The sequence below is a fragment of the Diospyros lotus genome, chromosome 3 (genome assembly GCF_014633365.1).
Source record: "Diospyros lotus cultivar Yz01 chromosome 3, ASM1463336v1, whole genome shotgun sequence".
NCBI classification, from domain to species: Eukaryota; Viridiplantae; Streptophyta; class Magnoliopsida; order Ericales; family Ebenaceae; genus Diospyros; species Diospyros lotus.
Genome location: NC_068340.1, coordinates 3,616,279 through 3,638,459, shown reverse-complemented (window position 1 = coordinate 3,638,459; position 22,181 = coordinate 3,616,279). Strand labels below are relative to the sequence as shown.

Below are 22,181 nucleotides of genomic sequence, written 5' to 3'. Positions count from 1 at the left end.
GAGCCTCTATATTTCCTTGAATTTGATTCTTCCACTGTGCAGGCAATGGCGGATCGATCTTGGATTGATTAATACTGCAACGGGCTTTCTTTACTGGTTTGAGTCTTTGGCTATGCATAGTCTCTGTTGTTAATCCTCTTGAAAGAAAAAAGCAAATTAATCAATCAACTCACTCAAGGAAGCAGCGAACGTATATTTTGCTGTGTTGTGCCCTTCTCTGATGTTACATGCTGTTTCCTCTTGTATTGCCAACTTTCTTGCTGCCCTCAGTTTAGACTCCCTTGTTAAAGAGCCTTCAGCATATCAAGACCTATTGTGAATGGGATCTGATCCTTTTCGAACTCTGCGTTTGCTTGATTGGTTGGGATCAAATGTCTTGTTCATGAATGCCTGTTTCTTCTCTTTGTTCATTGCCTGCGTTTCAACAACCTTAAGTGTGCGTTGATACTTCAGTATCGGCTCATAATCTTCTTTCTTCCTTCTTAGAGCAAGGTCTATACTTCTCAGGCTAGAACCTTTAGCAGGTTTAACTGAGAAGAGGACTATGCAGACAAGAAGGATAGACAACCTTTGAGCACTAAAGACCATGGTTGCTGTGCAAACAAGAAGATAAGAGAATAAGCTAGTCTGAGATTGTGATCCTTGCACTCTTGTTATCCATTCCTGTAGATGTGAGCTTGCAATTTATCTCCTATGGGATTTAAAGCAGAAAACATGGAGGGCCCCAAAATACCTAGAGGGGGGAATTTTAGATTCATTCCAATCATAAGCCTGCCATCTAAGCAAAATTAAGGCTGTTATTGGAGAATCTGACTAGGATAAGTAAAGGTGTTGGAAGAACACCCTTGAGAAGCTAAGCATCTTTTTCATTTGTTCCCCTAGATCTCTACCAGTTGCCCTGCTTTTGTCTGTCAACAAAGACCAACCCAGTATCTTGGACTCAGCCACTTTACCACGCCAATTCACTGTGCTTATGGTTTGTTTTACATACATATGCAAGTTTATTAATCCAGGGGCTTGCTGGTAAAATACTATTCCTTAGTTATGAAGGAAGTTTTTGAAGTGAAGGTGACTGGGCAGACAGGCTATTACCCAGCCAAAACTATAAAGGCAAGCTAGTCATAAAGGACAGAATGGAAAGGGATGGAAGAATAGAACGCTACCCAAAAAAACAAACACTTGCTTTATGCTATTGAAGATCTTTAGAATTCCAAGCTCTCTTCTCCATGCAACAAAAAATAACAATCCTGGTTTCTTGTGCTAAATGTGTTTCTTTGCTCTTTTTTGGCTGTCTAATTCACAATTCCATTTTAAAGAAGACTGCTTCAAACCAATCCCCCATTGTCCTTGTAGAATTTTGTATTGTTTATACATGGGACCATTTTGAGGGTGAGCCTTACTAAAAATGGTAAAGTTGCTCATTTGTAAATGAAGATTGCAGATTCCAGTTGTGAAAATGATCTCTTTACAAAGCAAGGACAAGATTGAGAAAACAACCATCCCACAACCCTTGCAAACAAGAAGCCTCGGTATGGGGATATTTTTTTTTAATCCATGCGACCATCTTTCTCTTTTTGGCTCTCCTTTCTTATTAATATAACACAAAGTCACATGCAAGCTGGAACATTCTAAAGATAGGTTCTTGTGCTTTATCAAATTTGCATGATGGGATTTGATGATGTCTTGAGACGAAGGGAGAGCAGTTCTGGTCCAAGCATCGCGACCTCATTTTCATGTGTTATTCATGGGTTGATTCTCTGCTTTCTGTCCTCCAATTACAGTGAAAAGAAGCTGCTGCCTTGTTGCTTTGTGGTCTTAAATGCTCAAATAAGGATTTGGTTTATATACATGATTATATACTGCATAATGCATACTTTGATCTATTAGAGGGTGTATTCTTGTTTTTATGAATGTAAAATAATTTTTATAAGCACGAACGCTAACCAATGAATTCATGAACCAAACTTCCTAGCTTCTAGTCCCAACCTTTCAATCCTAGTTTCAACTATGCTATAGTTTCAATCTTGGCAAGGCACTATCAAATGGGTTAGTTCCACTTCTATATCTCAAGCCTGCAGTATCTCCAGCTGAACTTAGAAATGTCATTGACTACTAGCATGAGCTATCTGTACCATTTCTTGTTTACTACTTGATAAGCATATTTGCGTTTGTTACCAAGTTAATTGTGCGATTTTCTTTTTGATCCTCATGTTGCTCCTTGACTATGAATTTTTGGCAGAAATTTCTAAATCGGCTTCTGAAAAGCACGCAAATAAGCAATCAAATCTATGTAGTACTCAGGGATTTGTTCACAGAACCTGGAAGAGAGGTATACTCGGATTTATCCACCTGTTGTTTTACGAAAAAAGCTATGCTTACAGCCTACAGTAACCTTGTAATTTTAATACCAAATGAGGAAATAAGTTAAAAGGGTATGATGGGGGCCCTTTGCTTTGATTGGGGTACGGTTACGTACTATTTTAAGATTAATGTACTTGTTAGATTCTCTTGCCTCCTGGTAAAATTCTGATTAGTAGAATCTCGAGGGCTTACTGTGATTCTTCACCTCTGGATTTTATTAAAGCAGCAAAAAGTGAAAATTGCGCGGTGTACATGGATTAGTTTATGTGCTCATAACATTGAGAATTTGCTTTTGTAGATTCTCAAGGTTGGTCTTAAAGTACTGGCTTTTGGGAACTTTAGTTCAAAACTATTCGGGCTCCATTCAGATGCAGCCACTGGCCTTTAATGGTCTTGGTGGGATGGCTGAACCTGATAAAGCCCTCAGACTCGGCCAGATTGAAAGAAAAAGAAAAAATGCAGAGCTTAGTTGGTGAGTTTTATTCATCTTTTCTGCTGAGTGAAAAAAAGGAAAATTCGAATGATTATGGAGACATCGTGTTACTTTTTAATCTAGTGCAGCCCGGTATCCAGGACATTCAAAAAAAAAAAAAAAAAAAAATCCCCATCACGGAGCTATGGCATTAGACGGTGGTGAGGTAGTCTTACTCTCCATTATTAGTTCGTATCTTCTTTTATGTACTGCACTTGAGTAAATTACTTTGTTAAGACTATATTTATGAAATTTCGGTCTGGACGGCTTATGTCCATCTGAATAAAGTGTTGTAGATTATGGAATTGATTGGGTACTCAGTCAGTCAGTCAGTCAGCCAGTCATTCATTAGTTGAGTATGTGCCTTAAATGTTGCTTTATTGAGATCTGAAGATTAAGGATGCATAATGTAATCCTTTAGCTTAACTTAGCTTAGCTTTAGAGGAAATAATAGAAGTGGGTTTCTTGCAAAATTTTGTTAAAGTGACTTGTAATTGTAAAAAAGAAAAATGAGATGCTTGTTCTACTTTAAGATTGTTTTTTTCTGTTTTTTTTTTTTTTTGAATTGATACTTTTAAGATTGTTAAAGACTTAAAAGAAATATATCTATCATTGTCATCGTCCTAATAATAAGTGGATCAAGAAAAAGAAGTGAAGGCATATGAGATGAGATGAGAGCAGATAGTATTAGTAGAATATATGCCTCCTAGGGGTGTGTATAGTATAGTTTCGTCGGTTTAGGTGATTTTCAATACATCAAATCATACATATAGATTGCCTTTAAATGAAACCCACGATCTAGTTTGGTGCACGAAAATTGCACCAAACCGCACTCGGTGCTGTTTGTGTGATTTGGTTAGAGATGGGAAATGGGCCGGGCGGCCCATGGGCTGGCCTGCCTCATAGCCCGGCCCGACCCGCTATTGTAGCAGACGGGCTGGGCTGGGTCGGCCCGCCCAGCAGAATGCGGGCCGTGCCGAGCCAAGGATATCTGGCTCGTAGCTTGGCTCGGCCCACCAAAATGGCCCGTGGGCTGGCCCACCAAATGGCACGGCCCGGCCACTAAAAAATAAAAAAATATTTAAAAAATTATGTTTATTAAATATTTAAACATATGTTTAAAAAATATATTTAAATATATTTAAACATATATATTTGAATATAATAATTAAAATTATACAAACATAAAAATTATACATATTTTAAAAAATTATAAAAATTTTATAAACATAAAAATTATATTTAAAAATTATAAATAAATGGCCCATGGGCCGGCCCAAACAGCCAAGCACATGGGCCAGCCCTTCCCAGCAGGCTCGCGGCTTGGCCCAGTAAGCCCATGGCTTGGCCCGGCCCGCTTGACCCATTTATTAAGGGTCATAGGGCCGTGTCGGCCCCAATATTCATTGCCTCGCCCGACCCGGCCCATCTTCCTCATGGGCTAAATTCGGCCCGACCCACTAAATAGATGGGCCAAGCGGGAGGCGGGTCGGCCCGCCCATTGCCCATATCTAGATTTGGTGCTTAACATTTGCTTTTTCTGCAGTTTGTAATCCTTCGTCCTCTCTTATTTGTCGCTTCTAACATTTGCTATTTAAATAGGGCCATTTTATTTGTTTCTTGCGCATGTGTAACTGGTTGGAAGTGTGTGTGCATATATATCTAGATATAATATCGTATACATTGCTGGTTGTATACAGAGAGTATATATTGAAGCACTATCACAATCTTATACATATTTTGCATAAAAATTAAAATATTTATTAACAATTATATATTATCTAAGTTATTCCCAAGTTTCAATCTAAGCAACAGTATTGAGAGATTTAGAGCATCAATGGAGGGAGTTTTAATCCAAGAAATCAATATGTAAGAAAGGTGGTTAAATAAAATTGGGGCTCTTGGATTGAACCTATTGAGAGAACTGAGAGTGATTTTTTGATTAGGATTGAAAGGGAAATGAGGGTCCTAAAATGCAATCAAAATCAAATCAATACAAAATTAACAAAAAGTTATCTTCAACTCATTTGATTTCGAGATCTCAAATCTCTTGAGATCTGTCATCGTGTGGAAGGTGTCTTTGGCAAAGTGTTGACAAGAGACATAGACAATTTGGTAGATGCTCTTCTAGGCCTCACTAACGATCGTCTTGGACCCTTCAAGACAATGTCGGAGAACTAAAGAGTAGAGACTAGAGACTAGAGACTAGAGATTGAAAAAAAAGGATTGGGAGAGGATGTCGTTGGTCTTGGCGTCTTGAGCGCTTATGATCACAACCAGAGACATAGCAGAGGAGTTGTTGGGGCAGGGGTTGGGTAGAGAAGAAGAATTAGATTAGGCTTCTAGTATTCCACCATTTTATATATTTTATAATTTATTTTTTAGTATACTATTTCAACAATTTGATTTTTAACTGAACCAAAAAATTCTCAAATCGCAAACTGTACGATTTGAGAATTTTTCAAACCATGTTAAATAAAATCAAATCGAGCGATGCGATGCAATCAGTCTCCATAATTTATTATTTTTTTTGAACACCCCTAATACCTCCTCGCAACCAGCAGAATTACTATTTAGAGCTTGTTGGGTTCCATTTGTATTTTTGCTGTAAAAAAATAAAGGCCTGGGTACTGTTTATATTTATCTGTCTTTTTAATTTTGAATAGTATTGGAATCACTAAATTTTTAGATAATCCAAATAATTGATATCAAATCATTTTGAACAGTAAAAGTTAATAGTTCCTGTTACATTCTATGACTAACAACTTTGTAAATTGAATTAATAAATTACAAAGATAATAAGTTACATTCTAAGCCTAAAAGTTTGGTTGGTATGTTTTTATAATTTACATTCAAAACATGGCTTCGTTAGAAGCAGCAAAAGAATTCAGTTTGAGGACTCACAACACAAGCTATATATATATATATATATCTATATTATGCATAAGCGAAGAAGAAGAAGGTTCTTAAGGTATTCTTTCGTGACATTCATATAAAAATAAGCAAGCCCCAGTAGAGAGAGCAGATCTCACTTCAGCCACACAAAATATCCTCATTGTCAAGCAGAGATTCGGCTACCATTTCATGCTTGAGAAGCAACATTTGTATGCACACACACACACACACACACATATGTAAATATAAACATGATTTACAAAAAAACGAATTGAGGGAGATTTGATAAAAAAAAAAGGGCAACATCTGTGAGTGAGTCTCGTGGATTCTCCATATATCAAACAGCTTCCTCGGGGCCAGTCACAGTAGTGGGGGCTGATGCTATGGTGAAATGTAGTCCGTTGGCCTGTCCCGAGTGTAGCACAAATGCGACTTGCGTTGCTGCCATTGCTGCTGCCTCCTGTTGTGCACCATTGCAGCATAGCAAAAGTTCAAACCACCCAACAAATTGTACCAAGAAGTGAATGTAAGATAGAAGTTCCTCACTCATTAAATTTTCTTCTGATAGATGAAGTCTATTAGATGAAACACAATTTGATTGCAAATAGACAAGGATAGAGATAGGAGACCAAATTCCATTGGACGGCCTATAAATAAGCATTTTCGGTTCAATTGTTTCATGAAACAACAACTCAGTAGTCCAAGAATGATGTTATCTGGTTACTGAGGTCTAGAGTGTGACAATTTGATAACTAGAGTCCCTTGGAGTGCGATTGACTTGTTATCTAGAATTGAGATGATTGCTGCGAGGGTTTTCAATAGTGTTCATCCAAAAATTGGGTTATCAAGGGTTTGTAGTTGTCTTTGTGCAATAGCTACTTGACGGATTTGTAGCTTTTCCACGAAAAAACTACAAATTATTGAATTATCCTCTCGTGGGATCACGAACTGAGACCAAAACTACAATAAATTTTCTGTCATATTTTCTCTTGTGGGATCATGCGGTGATTGTGCACGATTCAATTCCAACAATCAACAATAATAACAAGAAGACACAGAGAGAAAAAGAAAACATGTAAAATCACATTTTATCATTATTATCACCAGCCTGAAGCCTATTAGATGAGATCGGTTATATGAATTTTAAACTGACCTGTCTTTGTCTTAGACGGTGCAAGATACTGAAAGCCCAGGCCATGATGTAGCATGGCAAAAGAAATCCAGCAGCCCGCAGTAGGAAAAGCTGCAAGAGCATTAATTGATAAACTTCAATGAACTAATATGATGACCCTAGAAAAAGAAAAATGCGGAGCAGATAGCATAGAGCAGAACAGAACTTCAAATCACACTTACATAAAAGAAGCCAGATGCATCTTCATCTTCGTCTCCATCAGGGTCTATCATGCCAATTGCATGTCTCAAGAGAAGAAGAGCAATTATCTGCCAGTCAAAACCATGAACACTGAAATGCATGAAACGTATGGATGGAAAACCGAATAAAAAGGCCAGGCAATGTCAAGCTTTGGAGAACTTAAAACGGAAAACTTATACTGGAATTCCTTTTTTGGCTAGAAAACAAATATCGAAGTACACTGACAGATAGTATCCTTTTTTGCCCAATCCAGAAAATGATACCATAACCGAACATTGCCTTCAAGCCTATCTAGTAGTCTCTTGGTTCTTTGAGAGATCAAGGTTTATTCCCACCCCCATCTTCATACCTTTATTGGGCTTATTGACCACAGGAGAGCAAAACCTTAATTCTGTAGCTCACTGACCCCTTTTTTTGTTTTTAAAGTGGGGTGTTTGGGGGGGGGGGGGGGGTCTAGTTGGAGTATCGAGGGACAGTGAAGTTGAGTGGTCTGGATATGATTTTTTGTAGCATATACTTTTCCATGAGTGATGATTGTAAAGGAGGGCTTACAATTAGGGTAATTGAGCGGCAGAATGCGGACCCACTGGCGTTGTTAACAGCATAGTCATCATACTCGGCCTCCAAGAAGTGACGCTCCGCATCAGCTATTGCCAAAAGTCGCGGATCATTCAAATCCAGAGGCGTGCCATGTATTGTCCATCCACCACTTCAATACACAACCATGGACGTCATTGTAAGCAAATTTAAAAAGCCATGATATCTTATTGGTTATTGACATGCATATTCATTTGCTAACAACATTCATACCTAAAATTTGGGTACAAAAATAACTTTGGTTACACACAAGGTAGCAGTAGCATAATTAAAAACGAAACCTACCCAATGTCAATAGCAGTTTCTGCAGGTGGAGGTGGACGAGGGGGGGCTGTATAACCATGTTGATAAGGCTGTAAAGCATTGAAAATAAATATCCAATGAAAGACCGGCAACTGAACAAGATATGAGCTGAAGAGAGAATAATGGCAAAAAGGCTGTAACTATCATGATTCCAGAATAGACACGTGTTTACTTTCAAGTCAAGATACAATTGTCTTTTACAGATTTTTTGAGATAAACTGCACAAGAAATCATGTCCACATGGTGCTTGAATCTTGTAAACCCCAGCTTCTTCCTTTGCTGGTTGTGGAAAGGGAGGCCCGGGAGTGGGTCAAAGGCATAAAGGTTGACATGCATGCATATATTATATCTCTTTAATAAAACAATGTCACAGAGATGAAAGAAAACAAACCATGAAAGGCAACAATATTTTAAAGTGTGACATCAAAATGAGTTCGAAAAATAATTTCTGTTTATACCAATACGTCAGCAATAATCTACATGTTGATGCATTGGGCATGCATAAACCCTCATATGAAGTCTTGAATGGTGGATGACAATATGTGCAAGATAAATAATGTGAAATCCCATGATGAAAAGATCAGTCCACCATACCAAGTAAGGTAACAGGCTAGCGTCTGCTAAGCAACTTTATCAATACATATACCAAAATATCCTAGGGTTAATTCAGACCTTCATCCCACTTCAAAAGATCATATTGATACAAGCATTTAAATAACAGATTGACAGTTCAAGTAATATTGGCATAACAAAACATTAGACAAGCATTTCAACGATAGGCGAGTAGCAACAGTTATACCTTGTGGCATATCTCACAAGTTATGTCTCCCTTCTCATTGCACCAGTGTTGAACACACTTTCTGTGAGCATACTGCATGACATGTAAGGCATTTAAATAAGGTGAGTAATTTGGTTTAAAACAAAAAAATACACATACACATCAGACTGGTGACACACACACACGTATAGGTGGGGGTAAAAGGGGGTGTTGTTGGAGACATATTTTGCAACCACACCCAATTAAAATGTCTTGTTCTGCATATGGAAAAGGTGTGTTATAATATTTTCTAAATGCACGAGTACAACATAAAAACAAAAGAAAAATTCATTTTTATCCTCTTGGGGCGTAAAGGAGGATGTTGCTGGAGACATATCTTTTGCAGCCACGTCAATTAAAAACATCTTGTTTTGTACAAAGATGGAAAATGTGTGTGATTATGTTTTCCAAGTGCACAAGTCCAACACCAAAAAAATAAGTGAAGTTCATTTTTTGACAACTCAGGTAATCATTCAAGTCTGCACTTATTTAAGCCTGTAAAGAAAAGGGAGAGATTGTGAATCACAAATGAAGTCAAAATGAGATAAAAATACAAATCCTGACCAAAAGAGAACTATAAGAGACTTCATCCGTTCTATCCATAACAAACACTTGGAGTTATGCCCTTAGGAATATGATTCTAAAGCAGGGATAAGACTTCCAGAATTATGAAGGTTTAAATCTAGAAAGCACCAAAGAAGGTCTAGCAGAAACTCATGGAATACTTATAATGTGCTCATGAGTTTTAAAACTAACCAGCTAACTGTTCAGCAATTATATGCCTTCCACAAAATTAACACCTATCCTGTCCAAATCATTTGTTACAGTAATTTGTGCAAAACCCAACATCTATAACCAAAAAATCAAAATTCCTCAACGAGGCCTTGCCTTTATATTTCTCCTTTGGATATTAACAATAACCAGTCTTAAATGCAAGGGCAGCAAAAGTTATCAAGAGATTATATGTAACAAACAGGACAAAAAATAAGGGTCGGAAGATTATACCTTGAGACTACCACTGCAAGCACAAGGGGTCTCCAAATTCTCGATTGAATCCTCCTCCTGGCAAATGCGGCATTCAGCCACCTTTATGAGCGGCTCCTCTTCATCTCCCTCTTCCTCCACCGGCACCGCCTTCTCGTGCTTCGCCCCGGCGGAGGACGATGGTCCGGCCACCTCCGGCTGACCACCCTCGGCCTCCTCCTCCACCGCTGGCTTCACCAGGCGGTCCACATCCAGAATCAAGTGCTGACCATTCATCTCTAACGAGCCCCCTGATCAAGAAGCACCTAATCAACGAGCAAATATTCACGGAATTACCACAAAATCAAAGCAAATCCGCCAGAAATCGACCGAATACGAGCGTTCAATTGCACCCAACAGATCGAATGATCTCCCACTAAAAGAAAATAAGGCGCATTTTGCAGAGATGTAGGAAAGCGTTTACCTCGAAGAAGACGAAGACCGAAGGAGATGGAATTGAGATCGCCTGTTTGGTGGCCGACCGAATAAAAAAGAGAGCTTTCTCCCTCTCTCTCTCTCTCTCTCTCTCTCTCAATTACGCGTTTCTGTTTTATTTATGCATTGTTTTTGTTTTGTTTTATCGTTCCACTTTCGTCGCTGTTCCTCCTAATCATGTTCTGTTTTTGACTTAATATCTATAATGTAGTTTTTTTTTTTTAAATTTTATATCAATTTAATATATATAAATATAATATTTTGATAAATATATATTTATAAGAAAAGATAGTTAATGATGGTTTGAAACCGATCACTCGTTCTGCCATCGGATCCTGCAAGAAGAGGCAATGATGGATCTCTTAGTTTGACTTTTAACGCTTTACTGAATAATGACAATTTAGGGTGGGTTTGGGTGGAATTATTTTTTATGGAGAATGTCATATTAATGAATTTTTTTTTATAATTATTTTTTATGGAGAATGTCATATTAATGATTTTTTTTTTATAATTATATGTTTGATTGTTTAATATTTTTTATAAATTTTTTTATAGTACAATACATTAAAGCATGTTTTAACTAATTTTTTATAAAAAATTGTAATTAGGGGAGGTGAGAATTGTTTTCCATGAAAAATGAATCAAAACATACTTCAATGTGTTGTGTCATAAATTTTTTTTATAGAAAATATTAAGCAACCAAACATGCAAGTACAATTCTTATCTCCCTTAGTTGGTTAAAACATACTTCAATGTGTTGTGTCATAAATTTTTTTTATAGAAAATATTAAGTAATCAAACATGCAAGTACAATTCCCACCTCTACTAGTTGTAATTTTTTATAGAAAATAGGTCAAAACATATTTTAATGTCTTGTACTATAATTTTTTTATAGAAAATATTAAGCAATCAAACATGCAAGTATGAAAAAATTTCTATGACATTTTTCATGGAAAACAATTCCAATCAAGCCCACTCGCTAGTATGGAGTTTGCATGAAAAGAAAATAAGTTCTAGGCAATTGAATTACCTAAAAATGATTTGCATAGAAATTGTTAATTAAGGGTGTTTGATTGGTTTAATTTTTACTTAGAAATTGTTATATTTTTCTAGCTTTTGGTATTTGATTGACACTATTTTCCATGGAATTAGTCATTTTTTTTAGCTTTAGTTGTTTGATAGCCATTATTTTCCATGAAAATTGTCCATTTTCCCATGGAAAGTGTACCTATTTGAACAATGCCATTGTTGTCCATTTAGCAAAAAATTCAGAAAGAAAGCCAAGCCAAACCTTGTTACCGAGAAACTAGAAAGCAGAGGGGAACTCAAAAGGTGGCCGACTGTTGATTATGAGTTAATAGAAAATGAAAGAGAACTCGGAAGGTGGCCGACCATCGATTCCGAGTTAGAAAACAAAGAGGAAGTCAGAAAGTGGTTGAAAACTAGAAAAGAAGGGGCGCTAAAAAGATTACCATGGACGAAGACCACATGAAAACCAGAAAAGAATGTGGCCGAAAACCTTACCGTGGATAGATATGAAGATGAATAGTGGTTTGGAACTCGGAATCGGAACTCATCTTTTGTGGAGATGGAAAAGAACACGAAGGGGAAAGGCTGACGCCAAATGGGAGAGAAGAAACCCTAGAGAATGAAGAGAAATCGTAGTTGAAGGGATAGAGATGTGGGCAATGTGCGTTGTGGGTTGCTTTTCAATTTCCTGAAAAATTTAATTTACCCCATTCCCAATGAGAAAACCCTTTTTACCAAAAGTGAAAAAATAGCATCACGTGAAAAAAGTGGGAAAACAATTTGTTTGAAAAATTTGGCCAATCATACACTTCAAAAGTTGGAATTTGGGTGGAAAATGCCAATTAGAAAAGTAATAATGAGTTCGTAATCAGATGATTTCACCTACAAGGTTTTTTCTTTATATAGATTTGTTAAGTTCAAGAGTAAGTAAACAAGATTTTGATGATAACAAAAATATTTTTATGGTATAGATATACTTTATTACCTTTTTATGAAGAAAAAAATTATTTTTCATGGGTATGTATCTTAAGTTGATTGATGGTTTAGCTTAAGTCGACTGAAAAAAGAAAAATATTTGTATCTGTTCGTGTGTAACTTAGATCGACTGAAGTTGGCCTCTGATCTTAGCTAAACTGGTCCCTCAATCAAAATTGTGCATAAGGTTGCTGGACGATTTAGGTTGATCGAAGTGGCAACTTCAGTCGATGGAAGTCCAACAATTGTCTTTGTTGCACTTTGTTTTCTGAATTTCTTTTGCTCCACGCTCGAAGGTATATTTATATAAAATATTTTTCACCTTTTACTTTAAAATTATATCCTGATATGTATATCTTTTTCTCATGCAAAAAGTAGAATATCTTTTTGAAGAAAATTGTATTTTGACTTCAATTTTGCAGATTTTGATTTTATTGTCTCTAACTCTTAAGAACTTTTTGTCTCAAAAAGCTTATGGTTAATTTTGATATCAAGTTGTCTCCTAAGCTTTCTTTGTTTGCACAAAATATTTTTTCTGATGTGTTTGCAAACAAAGATACCAACAGATGTTGAAATGTTTCAGTTGTAGCTTGAAAAAGCTGAAGAATTTTTGAATTTCAAAATTGCTCTTTGTTCTTTTTTTTAACAACTAGTTTTCTAGATATATATATATATATATATATATAGGGTCAGTATGGAGGCTAAAGCAATACAACAAATTGTTGGTATAGAGCATTCAAACAAGAGTGAGAAATGTCAAGTCTTGGAAGTGTGCTAGTTGGTGGCATTCTCAACTTTTGTGACTTGTTTGAAATTGTCTCTGGTTGTAAGTTTGTTGTTTTACTCACTTGTTGTGTGAGGGGTTTGTATTTGCTAACAGTGTACTAGTGATTCTTACTTAGTCAAGGGATTGTACGTTAGTTCTAACTCTAATTAAAAACTAGTGTTATATTTTTCCTAATGATATCTTCAAACTCAGTCTTGGAATAGAGGACTAAACTCTTAAGAGCTGAACTTCTATGAAAATTCTCATGTTCTTTATGGTTGCTTGATTTTATTGTTTTTATTCATTCTGCAATTATCATTTAACAAAATCACAATTTAAGAGTTTTCAACAAGAGCTATAATCATTAATTTTTGAAAAACCCAATTCATCCTCCCTTTTGGCTATTTTTCTAGGCAACAAGATTGAAGGAGACGAGAAATTTGGAGTTGTTCTCAAAATTTGTTAAGATTCTCGAGATTTTTCTGAAATTCCTAAATTTGATTGTTATTAGATAACGAAATCTCTGATTTAAATTTAAATTTAAATTAATCTATCAAATCTAACTTGGGCCATCCCAAATTGGGATTTAAAAGTTATATTTAACAATGGCCATGAATATAACATGGGTTGGGTGCAAATTCATGTGCAAAAATTACTCTTTTCTTTTTATAGGGGTTAAGTTTAGAGTGTGATTACATAAGGTGGCTGCTAATTGGAGCACTCGGGTGAATGGGGGTTCTATGTTTAGGGTAGTGAATAAGGTTAAAACGGTTAAGGATGCTATGAAGACCCTTAATCGTTCTAGTGGGCAAGTCTCAGAAAATGTCTTGGATCTTCGTGCTAGTTTACATACGCTCTAACAAGCTTTACATGATAACCCCCAAGACCTTGTGCCCCGACAACAAAATCTTGACCTAACCAAGGAATATATGATATGTTTAACACAAGAATATGAGTTTTTTTCGCCTTCATACTCAGATTAGATGGTCTACGAAAGAGGACTATTGCACTCGTTATTTCTTCCAGTCAATACTGGCTCGGAGGAATCAACACCGCATTATTAGCATTTAGAGAGATGATGACTCTGATGTAGATTCCAAAAAAGAGGTTGCGAGTATTATAGTATCCTATTTCCAGAATCTTCTTGGTTAAAGTATGCGTTTAACTCCTTTACACCCTAATGATGTTGCCCCATTAATTGAGAGACATCTATCTTAGGATTAGTAGGGGGGCTTATTGCCGACATTTTAGCTGAGGAAATTAAGAAAACCCTCTTTAATATGGGCGATGATAAAGACCCTAAGCCAGATGGTTTTATTGTCAATTTTTTTCAAAAGGGCTAGAAGATTGTGGGTCCTAATGTGGTGGATGCAATTCGTGGTTTCTTTTCTACGGGCTGCCTGTTGAGGCAAATTAATAAATGCAACTATCATTTGTTTCATCCCTAAGGTCCCTAACCCTGAGTTGCCATCACAGTTTCGACCTATCTCTTATTGTAACATATTGTATAAAGTCCATTGCAAAGATCCTTGCCAATAGGATTAAGCCAGTGCTTGTGGGTTTGGTGGATGAGGCTCAGGTAATGTTTGTGCCTTGGCAGTCTATTGGCGATAATGTCCTTTTAGCCCAAGAGTTGGTTTTTCGATACCATCTCCATAAAGGTCCTCCTCGCTGTGCGATGAAGGTGGATTTATGTAATACCCTTAGTTATCAAAATCGAAATTTTGTATTTTAAAGACCCTAAAGAATTATTAGAACTTTTAAGGTAAATTTATGAAATTGTACAAATAGTGTTTATGTATATAATAATCTTGTATTAAAATAGGATTTTGGGAATTATTGGAATTATGGTAGTTATGGACAAGGTATATTTATATAAAATTAGTTATATCAAATTATATTATGCATTTTATGATAGTTAAATACATTGCATAAGTATATAGCTTAAAGATAATTGAAATAAAATATATGTATATCAGAAATTATATAGTATATATATTACTATTATATGTATATGTAAGAAAAAAGGTATAAAAGTATAGGTATATGTACGTATGTATATATGTATGATATAAAGGTGTATGTATATATATATATCCGTATATAAAAAAAAAAAATTATCGAAAATCTGGGCAGGCGCACGGCCAAGCATGGCCGCGCCTGCAATCGGCAAACAGGGAGAGGGGGGTATTAAATGAGGTATGGTCGTCGGAAATAATCTCTAGGGCACGTGGGTGCCTCGATGAGACACTCGCGGCGGGGTTTCAGCTATAAATAGCCGCACTTGGACAGCCCCATTCATCCGAAAGTTTTCTTCATAGATCAGTCGATTAGGGGAGTGTTTGAGAGATTTAAGAGTAGGGTTGTAGTCCTTGCTTCGTGGGCAACGTTTCTGCTAAGTTTGGTGGCCAATCGAACAGAGGAAGAGACAAATCGAAGCTTCGCCGGAAAATTGCGTCTCGCAAGAGACGCGCCTTCAATCGCATATTTAAGATATTTTGTTTCGTTTTTTTTTGCAAATTTAAGGTTTTTATTGTGTTCGGGAGGTCAGATATGGGGGATTAGAAGCTTCTTTTGAAGCTTTTGGGGGCAGCAGCATCACCGGCGGCAAGTTCAGCCACCAGAGAAGATGAAGAAGACGAGTGCGTGCAGCCATGCGCTCGTGAGTAGGAAGAAGGCGCGTGGCTTGCACGCGCTCGTCAGAAAATAAGAAAAGAAATAGAAAAAGAAAAGAAAAGAAAAGAAACGAAATAAAAGAAAAAATAAGAAATAAAAGAAATAAAATTTTGCAAAAATTTTATTTAAGTTTGGAATATTGTTTATGTCTTATTTTGTGAAATTTTTTTTGGAAAATGCTAATTTTATTAATTATTTAAGTGATTTTTCTATTATGGAAATAAAGAAAAAATAGAATTTTAATTTAGAAAATTCCAAGAAAATTTCAGAATGTTATAAGTATTATTTAAGAAATATTAGTGAAGGGAAATCGAATAATATGAAATTTTAAATAATTATTATGTAATAATTATTTATCTAGGGAATTTGGTTATTATGGAAATAAGGAAAAAATAGGAATTTAAGTTGGAAAATTTCAAGAAAATTCCAGAATTTCAGAAATATTATTTAAAGAATTATAGTAGAGAGAAATTAGACTTTATGAAAGTCTAGATTATTTTTATGCAATTTTTGGAGAAATAAGGCTTAGAAATAAAGAAAATTTTTAGAAATTATGGAAAAATAGTGAAATAATAAAAATAATATATATTGATGTTTTAGGAGCCCTTGAGGGCAAGAAGATTGAGAAATAGCCGATCGGCATGATTTTCGAGGCTGACACATCTTTCGAGAATGCTTACATCATATTGACATGCTATGATATGTGCCCAACACGTAGACTGCATCCATGACATGATTATGAAATGCATAAATACATATCGATGTCATTGATCACCCGCATATGAGGCCGTATAGAGTATGAACTGACACCGCTGCCTTACCAAGGGTGCACCCATACACCCCGGCTTCGATAGAGGTGGCCGCTAAAATGGTTGGTACCCTGAGGGTGCAGTTGACACCTACGAGGTAAGATATTGCATACACACATGACATAGTATTATGTACTCTTATTTAGATGGTTTATCATCTAACTCGGGTTCGCCCTTGGAACATTCAACGTTCCAGTCGGGACTTGCAGTGATGATACCGAGGTTGGAGATGTGTAGTGATGCGAGATGAGGAAATGTGCCATGTTATGATGTAATGTGAATAGTTTAAGAATTTTGTACAATTATTTTATTTTCAGAGCTTATGTAATAACTTTATAATAAATATTATGTCCAAATATTCATGTATGTATTGCCATGAGCAGGTTCGATTCAACTTCCGCTTTGTATTTATTTTCTAGTGTAAACATCTCGTCTAGCACTAGATAAGGTCTTAGGGAATTTCGGATATAAAAAAAAAAAAAAGAGACCAAATTTCCTAAGGCATAACACACCCTGAAGAGGTGGGCTGTTACAGTTGGTATCAGAGCTCAACCAAGTAGGGTACCAAGATGAAAAACTTAGCCTAGCAGGTGAGAAGTACCAACTCAAGGACAGTTAGGGGTACTAAAGGAAGTTGTAATGACAAGATGGCTGGAAATTTTTCGGAGCAGGTCTTGGTTGATCATTGGGCTCATCGCCTGGAGAATCGGATTCTGGAGCCAAACGAGGGTATTATGGAACACCTAGTCCAAATGGAAGAAATTATCGATGACGTACCCCCAAGTTATCGACTCTGGCCTGACTTAGTTCAGTTCCAGATAAACATGATGGTTGGCGTTCTAGAGGGCGACTTACAGGATTTTACAGATTGGGTTCGACATGGCGGGCAGTTCCCTAATTTTTGTTTCTATTGTGCACGGATTCGTGAGCTACTGGTAGAGCTGTACGAGCCAGTACTAGCAGATGGGCCTGACGAAGAGATGGAAGACCCACTCGAGGAGGAAGAGGAAGAAGATATGGAGAACACAATCGAACTAGGAAAAGCAGGAGAGATGGCAGATCCGATTAAAGCTGAAGAAGAAGACAATATACCCATATTCTGGGCCGAAGATGACCTTCTTGAGTTCGAGGACACGGACTCGGAAAACGAGGAAGAGACTGAGGAAGTGATGGACGATCCCGAGGCACCACCATACGAATCTGAAGATGAAAAAAATGTTTGGATATGGAGGTCATCGGGACCAAAGTAGATCTAACCAGAAATATCCTAACTATTTACGTAACTCGTGTAGTGTGATGTCTAAAATTTGTATAACTTATGTAGTACCTATGACATTTTGCAGCCGAATGTATAATACTTTTAGAATTAATGAAGGATTTACCTTATCGGATGGCAAGACCCTGTTATCTAATCCAGAATGCTACTTTCTTTCAAATGGTAAACACTCAAAGAAGATTGACAGTGGGACCTAGAACACCCGGCCAACAAGCTGGCCATACATAGGGAAACGAAGATGGGCACCCGGGAGGTGACTCCAGTCAGGAAACTGGGAGCAGTCGATTGGATCAAGTGCAACGAATACTGGGAAGCATGGTGGGATTCATGCAAGAAATCTACTCCCGGGACGGCCATTCGGTCAATATGCTCGACCTCTACCATCGACAGAACCCTTCCACTTTTCAAGGAAGACTTGGCACAGATCCCAGTGAAGGGGAATTCTGGATCGAACAAACAGAAAAGCTATTAGACCACCTGTACTGCGGAGAAGAATAGAAGGTCAATTGTGCCACCTTTATGCTGCAAGATGAGGCAGATAGGTGGTGGAAGGGAGTCAAGAGGGCAATGACCCCTCGAGCTAGGGCACCCTACATCACTTGGGAGTGATTCAAGGAACTCTTCAATGAGAAATACTTTTCCCTGAATTTAAGAATGAAGAAAGAGAGAGAATTCATGGAGCTAAAACAAATCAGGGACATGTCTATTGCCCAGTATGAGGACGCTTTTAGCCGATTAATCAGGTACATGCCTATTTACGAAAGGGATGAAAGAATCAAAACCCATAAGTTTTTAGGAGGGCTGAATCTGAAGCTTCAGAGGGCGTTGAGTAGTATAAGTACTCAATCCTATTCAGAAGTGGTGTTGCAAGCCTTTACCATTGAGGCTAACCTAAGCCGGATCGAAGCTATTTAAGGAGAAAGTCAGCAAGGGAGCATTCATAAAGCAGGCAAGAAGCTGGAATTCCAGAGGCCGAAGTTCAAGCCTAGCACTCCGTGCCAAAGATGCCAGAAACAACACCATGGGAAGCCGTGCCGATTTGGAACAAAGGGTTGTTACAACTGTGGAGAAATGGGACATCTTAACCAGAACTGCCCAAAGAAAGGAATTACTTGTTTCAACTGCCAATAGACTGGTCATTTTGCAAAGGACTGTCCCAAGCCGCGACTGATAAGTCAACCTCAAGGGACGACCGAAAATGCTAGAGTGCAGCAGGGAAGGGTGTTTCATCTGACACGACAAGATACAACAGAAGACCCAGCCGTAATTGAAGGTACCATGTTATTATCTGGTATCCCCATGCATGCATTAATAGATTCAGGTGCAAGTCACTCATTCATTTCACATGCATTTGCTAAAGTACTAGGAGATAAACCAGAAAATTTGAATTGTCATATGATTGTCGCAACCCCAATGGGGAAGTCTCTAGAAACTTCTTCAGGATACAAGAATAGGAAGATTCAGATAAAAGAAGTTGAATTTCTGGTGGATCTAATCCTTTTGGAATTTCAAGATTTTGACGTGATCCTAGGAATGGACTTCCTAACCAAGTACAACGCGACATTGGACTGTAAAGCTAAGACAGTCTGTCTCAGGAGCAAAGACTCGAACGTCAAGTTTCGAGGGAAAAAGAGGGCAAGTGAACGGAAGTGGATCTCGGCTCTAAAGGCTGAGAAACTATTACGTCAAGGAGCACGAGGATACTTGACTTGTGTCCAAGGGAAAAGCGAGGAGCCGTTAAAAGTCAAAGAAGTGCGAATAGTTAGAGAGTTCGGGGATGTGTTTCTCGAAGAATTACCTGGATTGCCACCTCAGTGAGAGATCGAGTTTTCGATAGAAATCGTACCAGGGGCAGGTCCGGTTTCAATATCCCTATATAAAATGGTTCCTGCAGAATTAAGAGAATTAAAAACCTAACCTCAAGAATTGTTGGACAAGGGGTTCATCAGACCAAGCATGTCGCTATGGGGAGCACTAGTACTATTCGTCAAGAAAAAGGACGGAAGTCTGAGGATGTGTATCGACTATCGATAGCTAAACAAGATAACGGTCAAGAATAAGTACCCACTCCCTAGAATCGAGGAGTTGTTTGACCAGTTACAAGGAGCCAAGGTTTTCTCAAAAATTGACTTGAGTTCAGGGTACTATCAATTAAGGATCAAGGCAGAAGATATGCCCAAGACAGCTTTTCGTTCTCGATACGGACACTACAAATTTCTGGTGATGCCGTTCTGACTGATCAATGCCCCAGCAGCTTTTATGGATACTATGAATCGAGTCTTCAGGCCATTCTTAGACAAATTTGTGATCGTGTTTATAGACGATATACTGATATACTCTCACTCGGAAGAAGAGCACGAATCACATTTAAGGGTAATATTACAAACATTACAGGAACATAAACTGTATGCCAAATTTTTGAAATGTGAATTTTGGTTATACCAGGTGGCATTTTTAGGGCATGTTATATGGACTGAAAGAATATCGGTCGACCCGGACAAGATAGCAACTGTGGCGAATTGGAAGCAACCTCGGTCGGTTACTGAAATTAAGAGCTTCTTGGGATTAGCTGGATATTATAGGAAGTTCGTGGAAGGGTTTTCCAAGATTACAACGCCCCTCACTAAATTAACTCAGAAGGGGGTGAAGTTCGACTGGAGTGAACGGTGCGAAGAAAGTTTTCAGAAACTTAAGGATAAGCTGACAACTGCTCCAGTACTAGCTATGCAAAATGGATCAGGAGGATTTATGGTTTACACTGACGCCTCGAGAAACGGTTTGGGGTGTGTGCTGATGCAGCATGGTAGGGTCATCCCCCCTGGATCTCGACAGCTCAAAAACCACTAATGGAATTACCTGACTCACGATTTGGAGTTGGCTGCAGTAGTGTTTGCCCTAGAGATTTGGAGACACTATTTGTATGGCGAGAAGTTCAAAATTTTTATTGATCACAAGAGTCTACAATACGTTTTCTCGCAGAAAGAATTAAATATGAGGCAACGGAGATGGATGGAGTTGTTAAAAGATTACGACTGCACTATTCAATACCATCTCGGTAAAGCTAACGTTGTAGCAGATGCCCTAAGCAGGAAAGAAACCACCTGTGTGGCCGGAATGATGGTGGCAGAGTGGAAGCTAGTTGAAGCTTTTAACTTGATGACGGTAGGAGTAATTTCCCGAGGAAACTCTGCCTACGCAGCTAGTCTCATGGTACAACCAGAATTAATGGATCAGATACGACAAGCTTACTTAAAAGACTTGAATAAAAATGTGGGTTGACGAGCATGGGCGAGTAAAGAGACCAGAATTTGAGGTAAGAGAAAACATCCTTCGTTTTCAAGGTAGAATATATGTACCTCGTGTGAGGGAATTGCGACAAATAATTTTGGGAGAAGCCTATCGATCCAAATACTCGATACACCTTGACGCCACTAAGATGTACCAAGAGTTGAAGGCTGTATATTGGTGGCCCGGAATGAAGAAAAGCGTGGCAAGATACGTAAGTCGATGCAACACGTGTCAAAGAATCAAGATCAAGCATCAGAAATCAGGTGGAAGTTTACAACCGTTAGAAATCCCGGAGTGGAAATGGGAACACATTACGATGGATTTCGTGACTGGATTGTCAAGAAGTCCTAAAGGAAATGATGCTATCTGGGTGATAGTTGACAGATTGTCTAAGTCTGCTCATTTCTTGGCCATGAAAGTAAGCTAACCGATCAACAAATTAGCCCAACAGTATGTCAACGAGATCGTCAGGTTGCATGGAGTACCTGTAAGAATCGTACCAGACCGCGACCCGAGGTTCACTTCTAGGTTTTGGGGAAGTCTGTAAGAGAGTTTAGGTACTCAGCTTAGGCTAAGTACAGCCTATCATCCCCAGATAGATGGTCAATCAGAAAGAACCATTCAAACCCTAGAAGACATGCTGCGAGCTTGCACTATTGATTTTCCAGGTAGCTGGGAGGAGCATTTACCATTAGTAGAGTTCGCTTACAATAACAGCTACCACAACAGAATTGGAATGGCCCCTTATGAAGCCCTGTACGGACGAAAATGTAGGTCCCCGATATGTTGGACTGAAGTAGGTGAATGTCAAATTTTGGGACCCGAGATAGTTCAAGAAACGACAGAAAAGATAAAGATCATTCAAGAGAGAATTAAGGAAGCTCAGAATCGCCAGAAATCCTACGCAAATGCGAGAAGAAGGAAATTAGAGTTCCAAGTAGGCGACAAAGTATACCTAAAGATATCTCCACTAAGAATGGTGACTAGAAACAATAAGCAAAAGGGCAAGTTAAGCCCTCGGTATATAGGGCCATATGATATAATAGAAAGAATTGGACCAGTCGCTTATCGACTTGCTCTACCCCTG

At 37.9% G+C, this 22,181-nt stretch overlaps 3 protein-coding genes across 12 annotated transcripts in view; 2 read left to right on the top strand and 1 right to left on the bottom strand.

Annotated features, from left to right (window-relative positions):
- LOC127797412 (TATA box-binding protein-associated factor RNA polymerase I subunit B) overlaps positions 1-3,108 on the top strand; it is a 30,451-nt gene extending 27,343 nt beyond the window's left edge. For 3 of the 9 annotated variants that reach the window (XM_052330283.1, XM_052330286.1, XM_052330284.1), the window contains exon 6: positions 2,240-2,455. In XM_052330283.1, the coding sequence (XP_052186243.1) occupies positions 2,240-2,428 (189 nt within the window). In that variant the 3' untranslated portion in view covers positions 2,429-2,455. Of the gene's footprint in view, positions 1-42; positions 1,530-2,239; positions 2,456-2,659 lie in introns of those variants that run through there. The other 6 variants (XR_008022217.1, XR_008022212.1, XR_008022216.1 and 3 more) reach the window with 5 other exon arrangements.
- Positions 3,109-5,794: 2,686 nt separating this feature from the next.
- On the bottom strand, positions 5,795-10,410 carry LOC127796173 (uncharacterized). Of its 2 annotated transcripts, none has more exons than XM_052328183.1 (8): positions 10,265-10,410; positions 9,823-10,106; positions 8,800-8,871; positions 7,983-8,050; positions 7,653-7,809; positions 7,082-7,168; positions 6,882-6,971; positions 5,795-6,188 (listed from the first exon to the last, which is right to left on the bottom strand). In XM_052328183.1, exons 2-8 carry the CDS (start codon positions 10,075-10,077, stop codon positions 6,066-6,068), a joined length of 852 nt encoding a protein of 283 aa, XP_052184143.1. In that variant the 5' UTR covers positions 10,078-10,106; positions 10,265-10,410; the 3' UTR covers positions 5,795-6,065. The 2 variants fall into 2 exon arrangements, with proteins under 2 accessions (XP_052184143.1, XP_052184144.1); XM_052328184.1 differs by having other exon boundaries at positions 9,823-10,091; positions 10,265-10,382.
- Positions 10,411-19,219: 8,809 nt separating this feature from the next.
- On the top strand, positions 19,220-20,653 carry LOC127796310 (uncharacterized). Its single transcript, XM_052328393.1, has 3 exons — positions 19,220-19,620; positions 19,947-20,179; positions 20,265-20,653. The coding sequence occupies exons 1-3, from the start codon at positions 19,220-19,222 to the stop codon at positions 20,651-20,653; spliced, it is 1,023 nt and encodes a 340-aa protein (XP_052184353.1).
- The last annotated feature ends 1,528 nt before the right edge of the window (positions 20,654-22,181 follow it).

What these genes read in the sequence shown, in the direction of transcription:
- LOC127796173 (XM_052328183.1), bottom strand. Translation starts at nt 10,077, where the DNA reads ATGAATGGTCAGCACTTGATTCTGGATGTGGACCGCCTGGTGAAGCCA. An exon ending in CTTGCAGTGGTAGTCTCAAG is followed by an intron (nt 8,872 to 9,822) that starts GTATAATCTTCC and finishes CATGTCATGCAG; the next exon opens with TATGCTCACAGAAAGTGTGT. An exon ending in ACCGTCTAAGACAAAGACAG is followed by an intron (nt 6,189 to 6,881) that starts GTCAGTTTAAAA and finishes GGTGCACAACAG; the next exon opens with GAGGCAGCAGCAATGGCAGC.
- LOC127796310 (XM_052328393.1), top strand. Translation starts at nt 19,220, where the DNA reads ATGGGGAAGTCTCTAGAAACTTCTTCAGGATACAAGAATAGGAAGATT. An exon ending in TTACCTGGATTGCCACCTCA is followed by an intron (nt 19,621 to 19,946) that starts GTGAGAGATCGA and finishes ACTTGAGTTCAG; the next exon opens with GGTACTATCAATTAAGGATC. An exon ending in AGCACGAATCACATTTAAGG is followed by an intron (nt 20,180 to 20,264) that starts GTAATATTACAA and finishes TGGCATTTTTAG; the next exon opens with GGCATGTTATATGGACTGAA.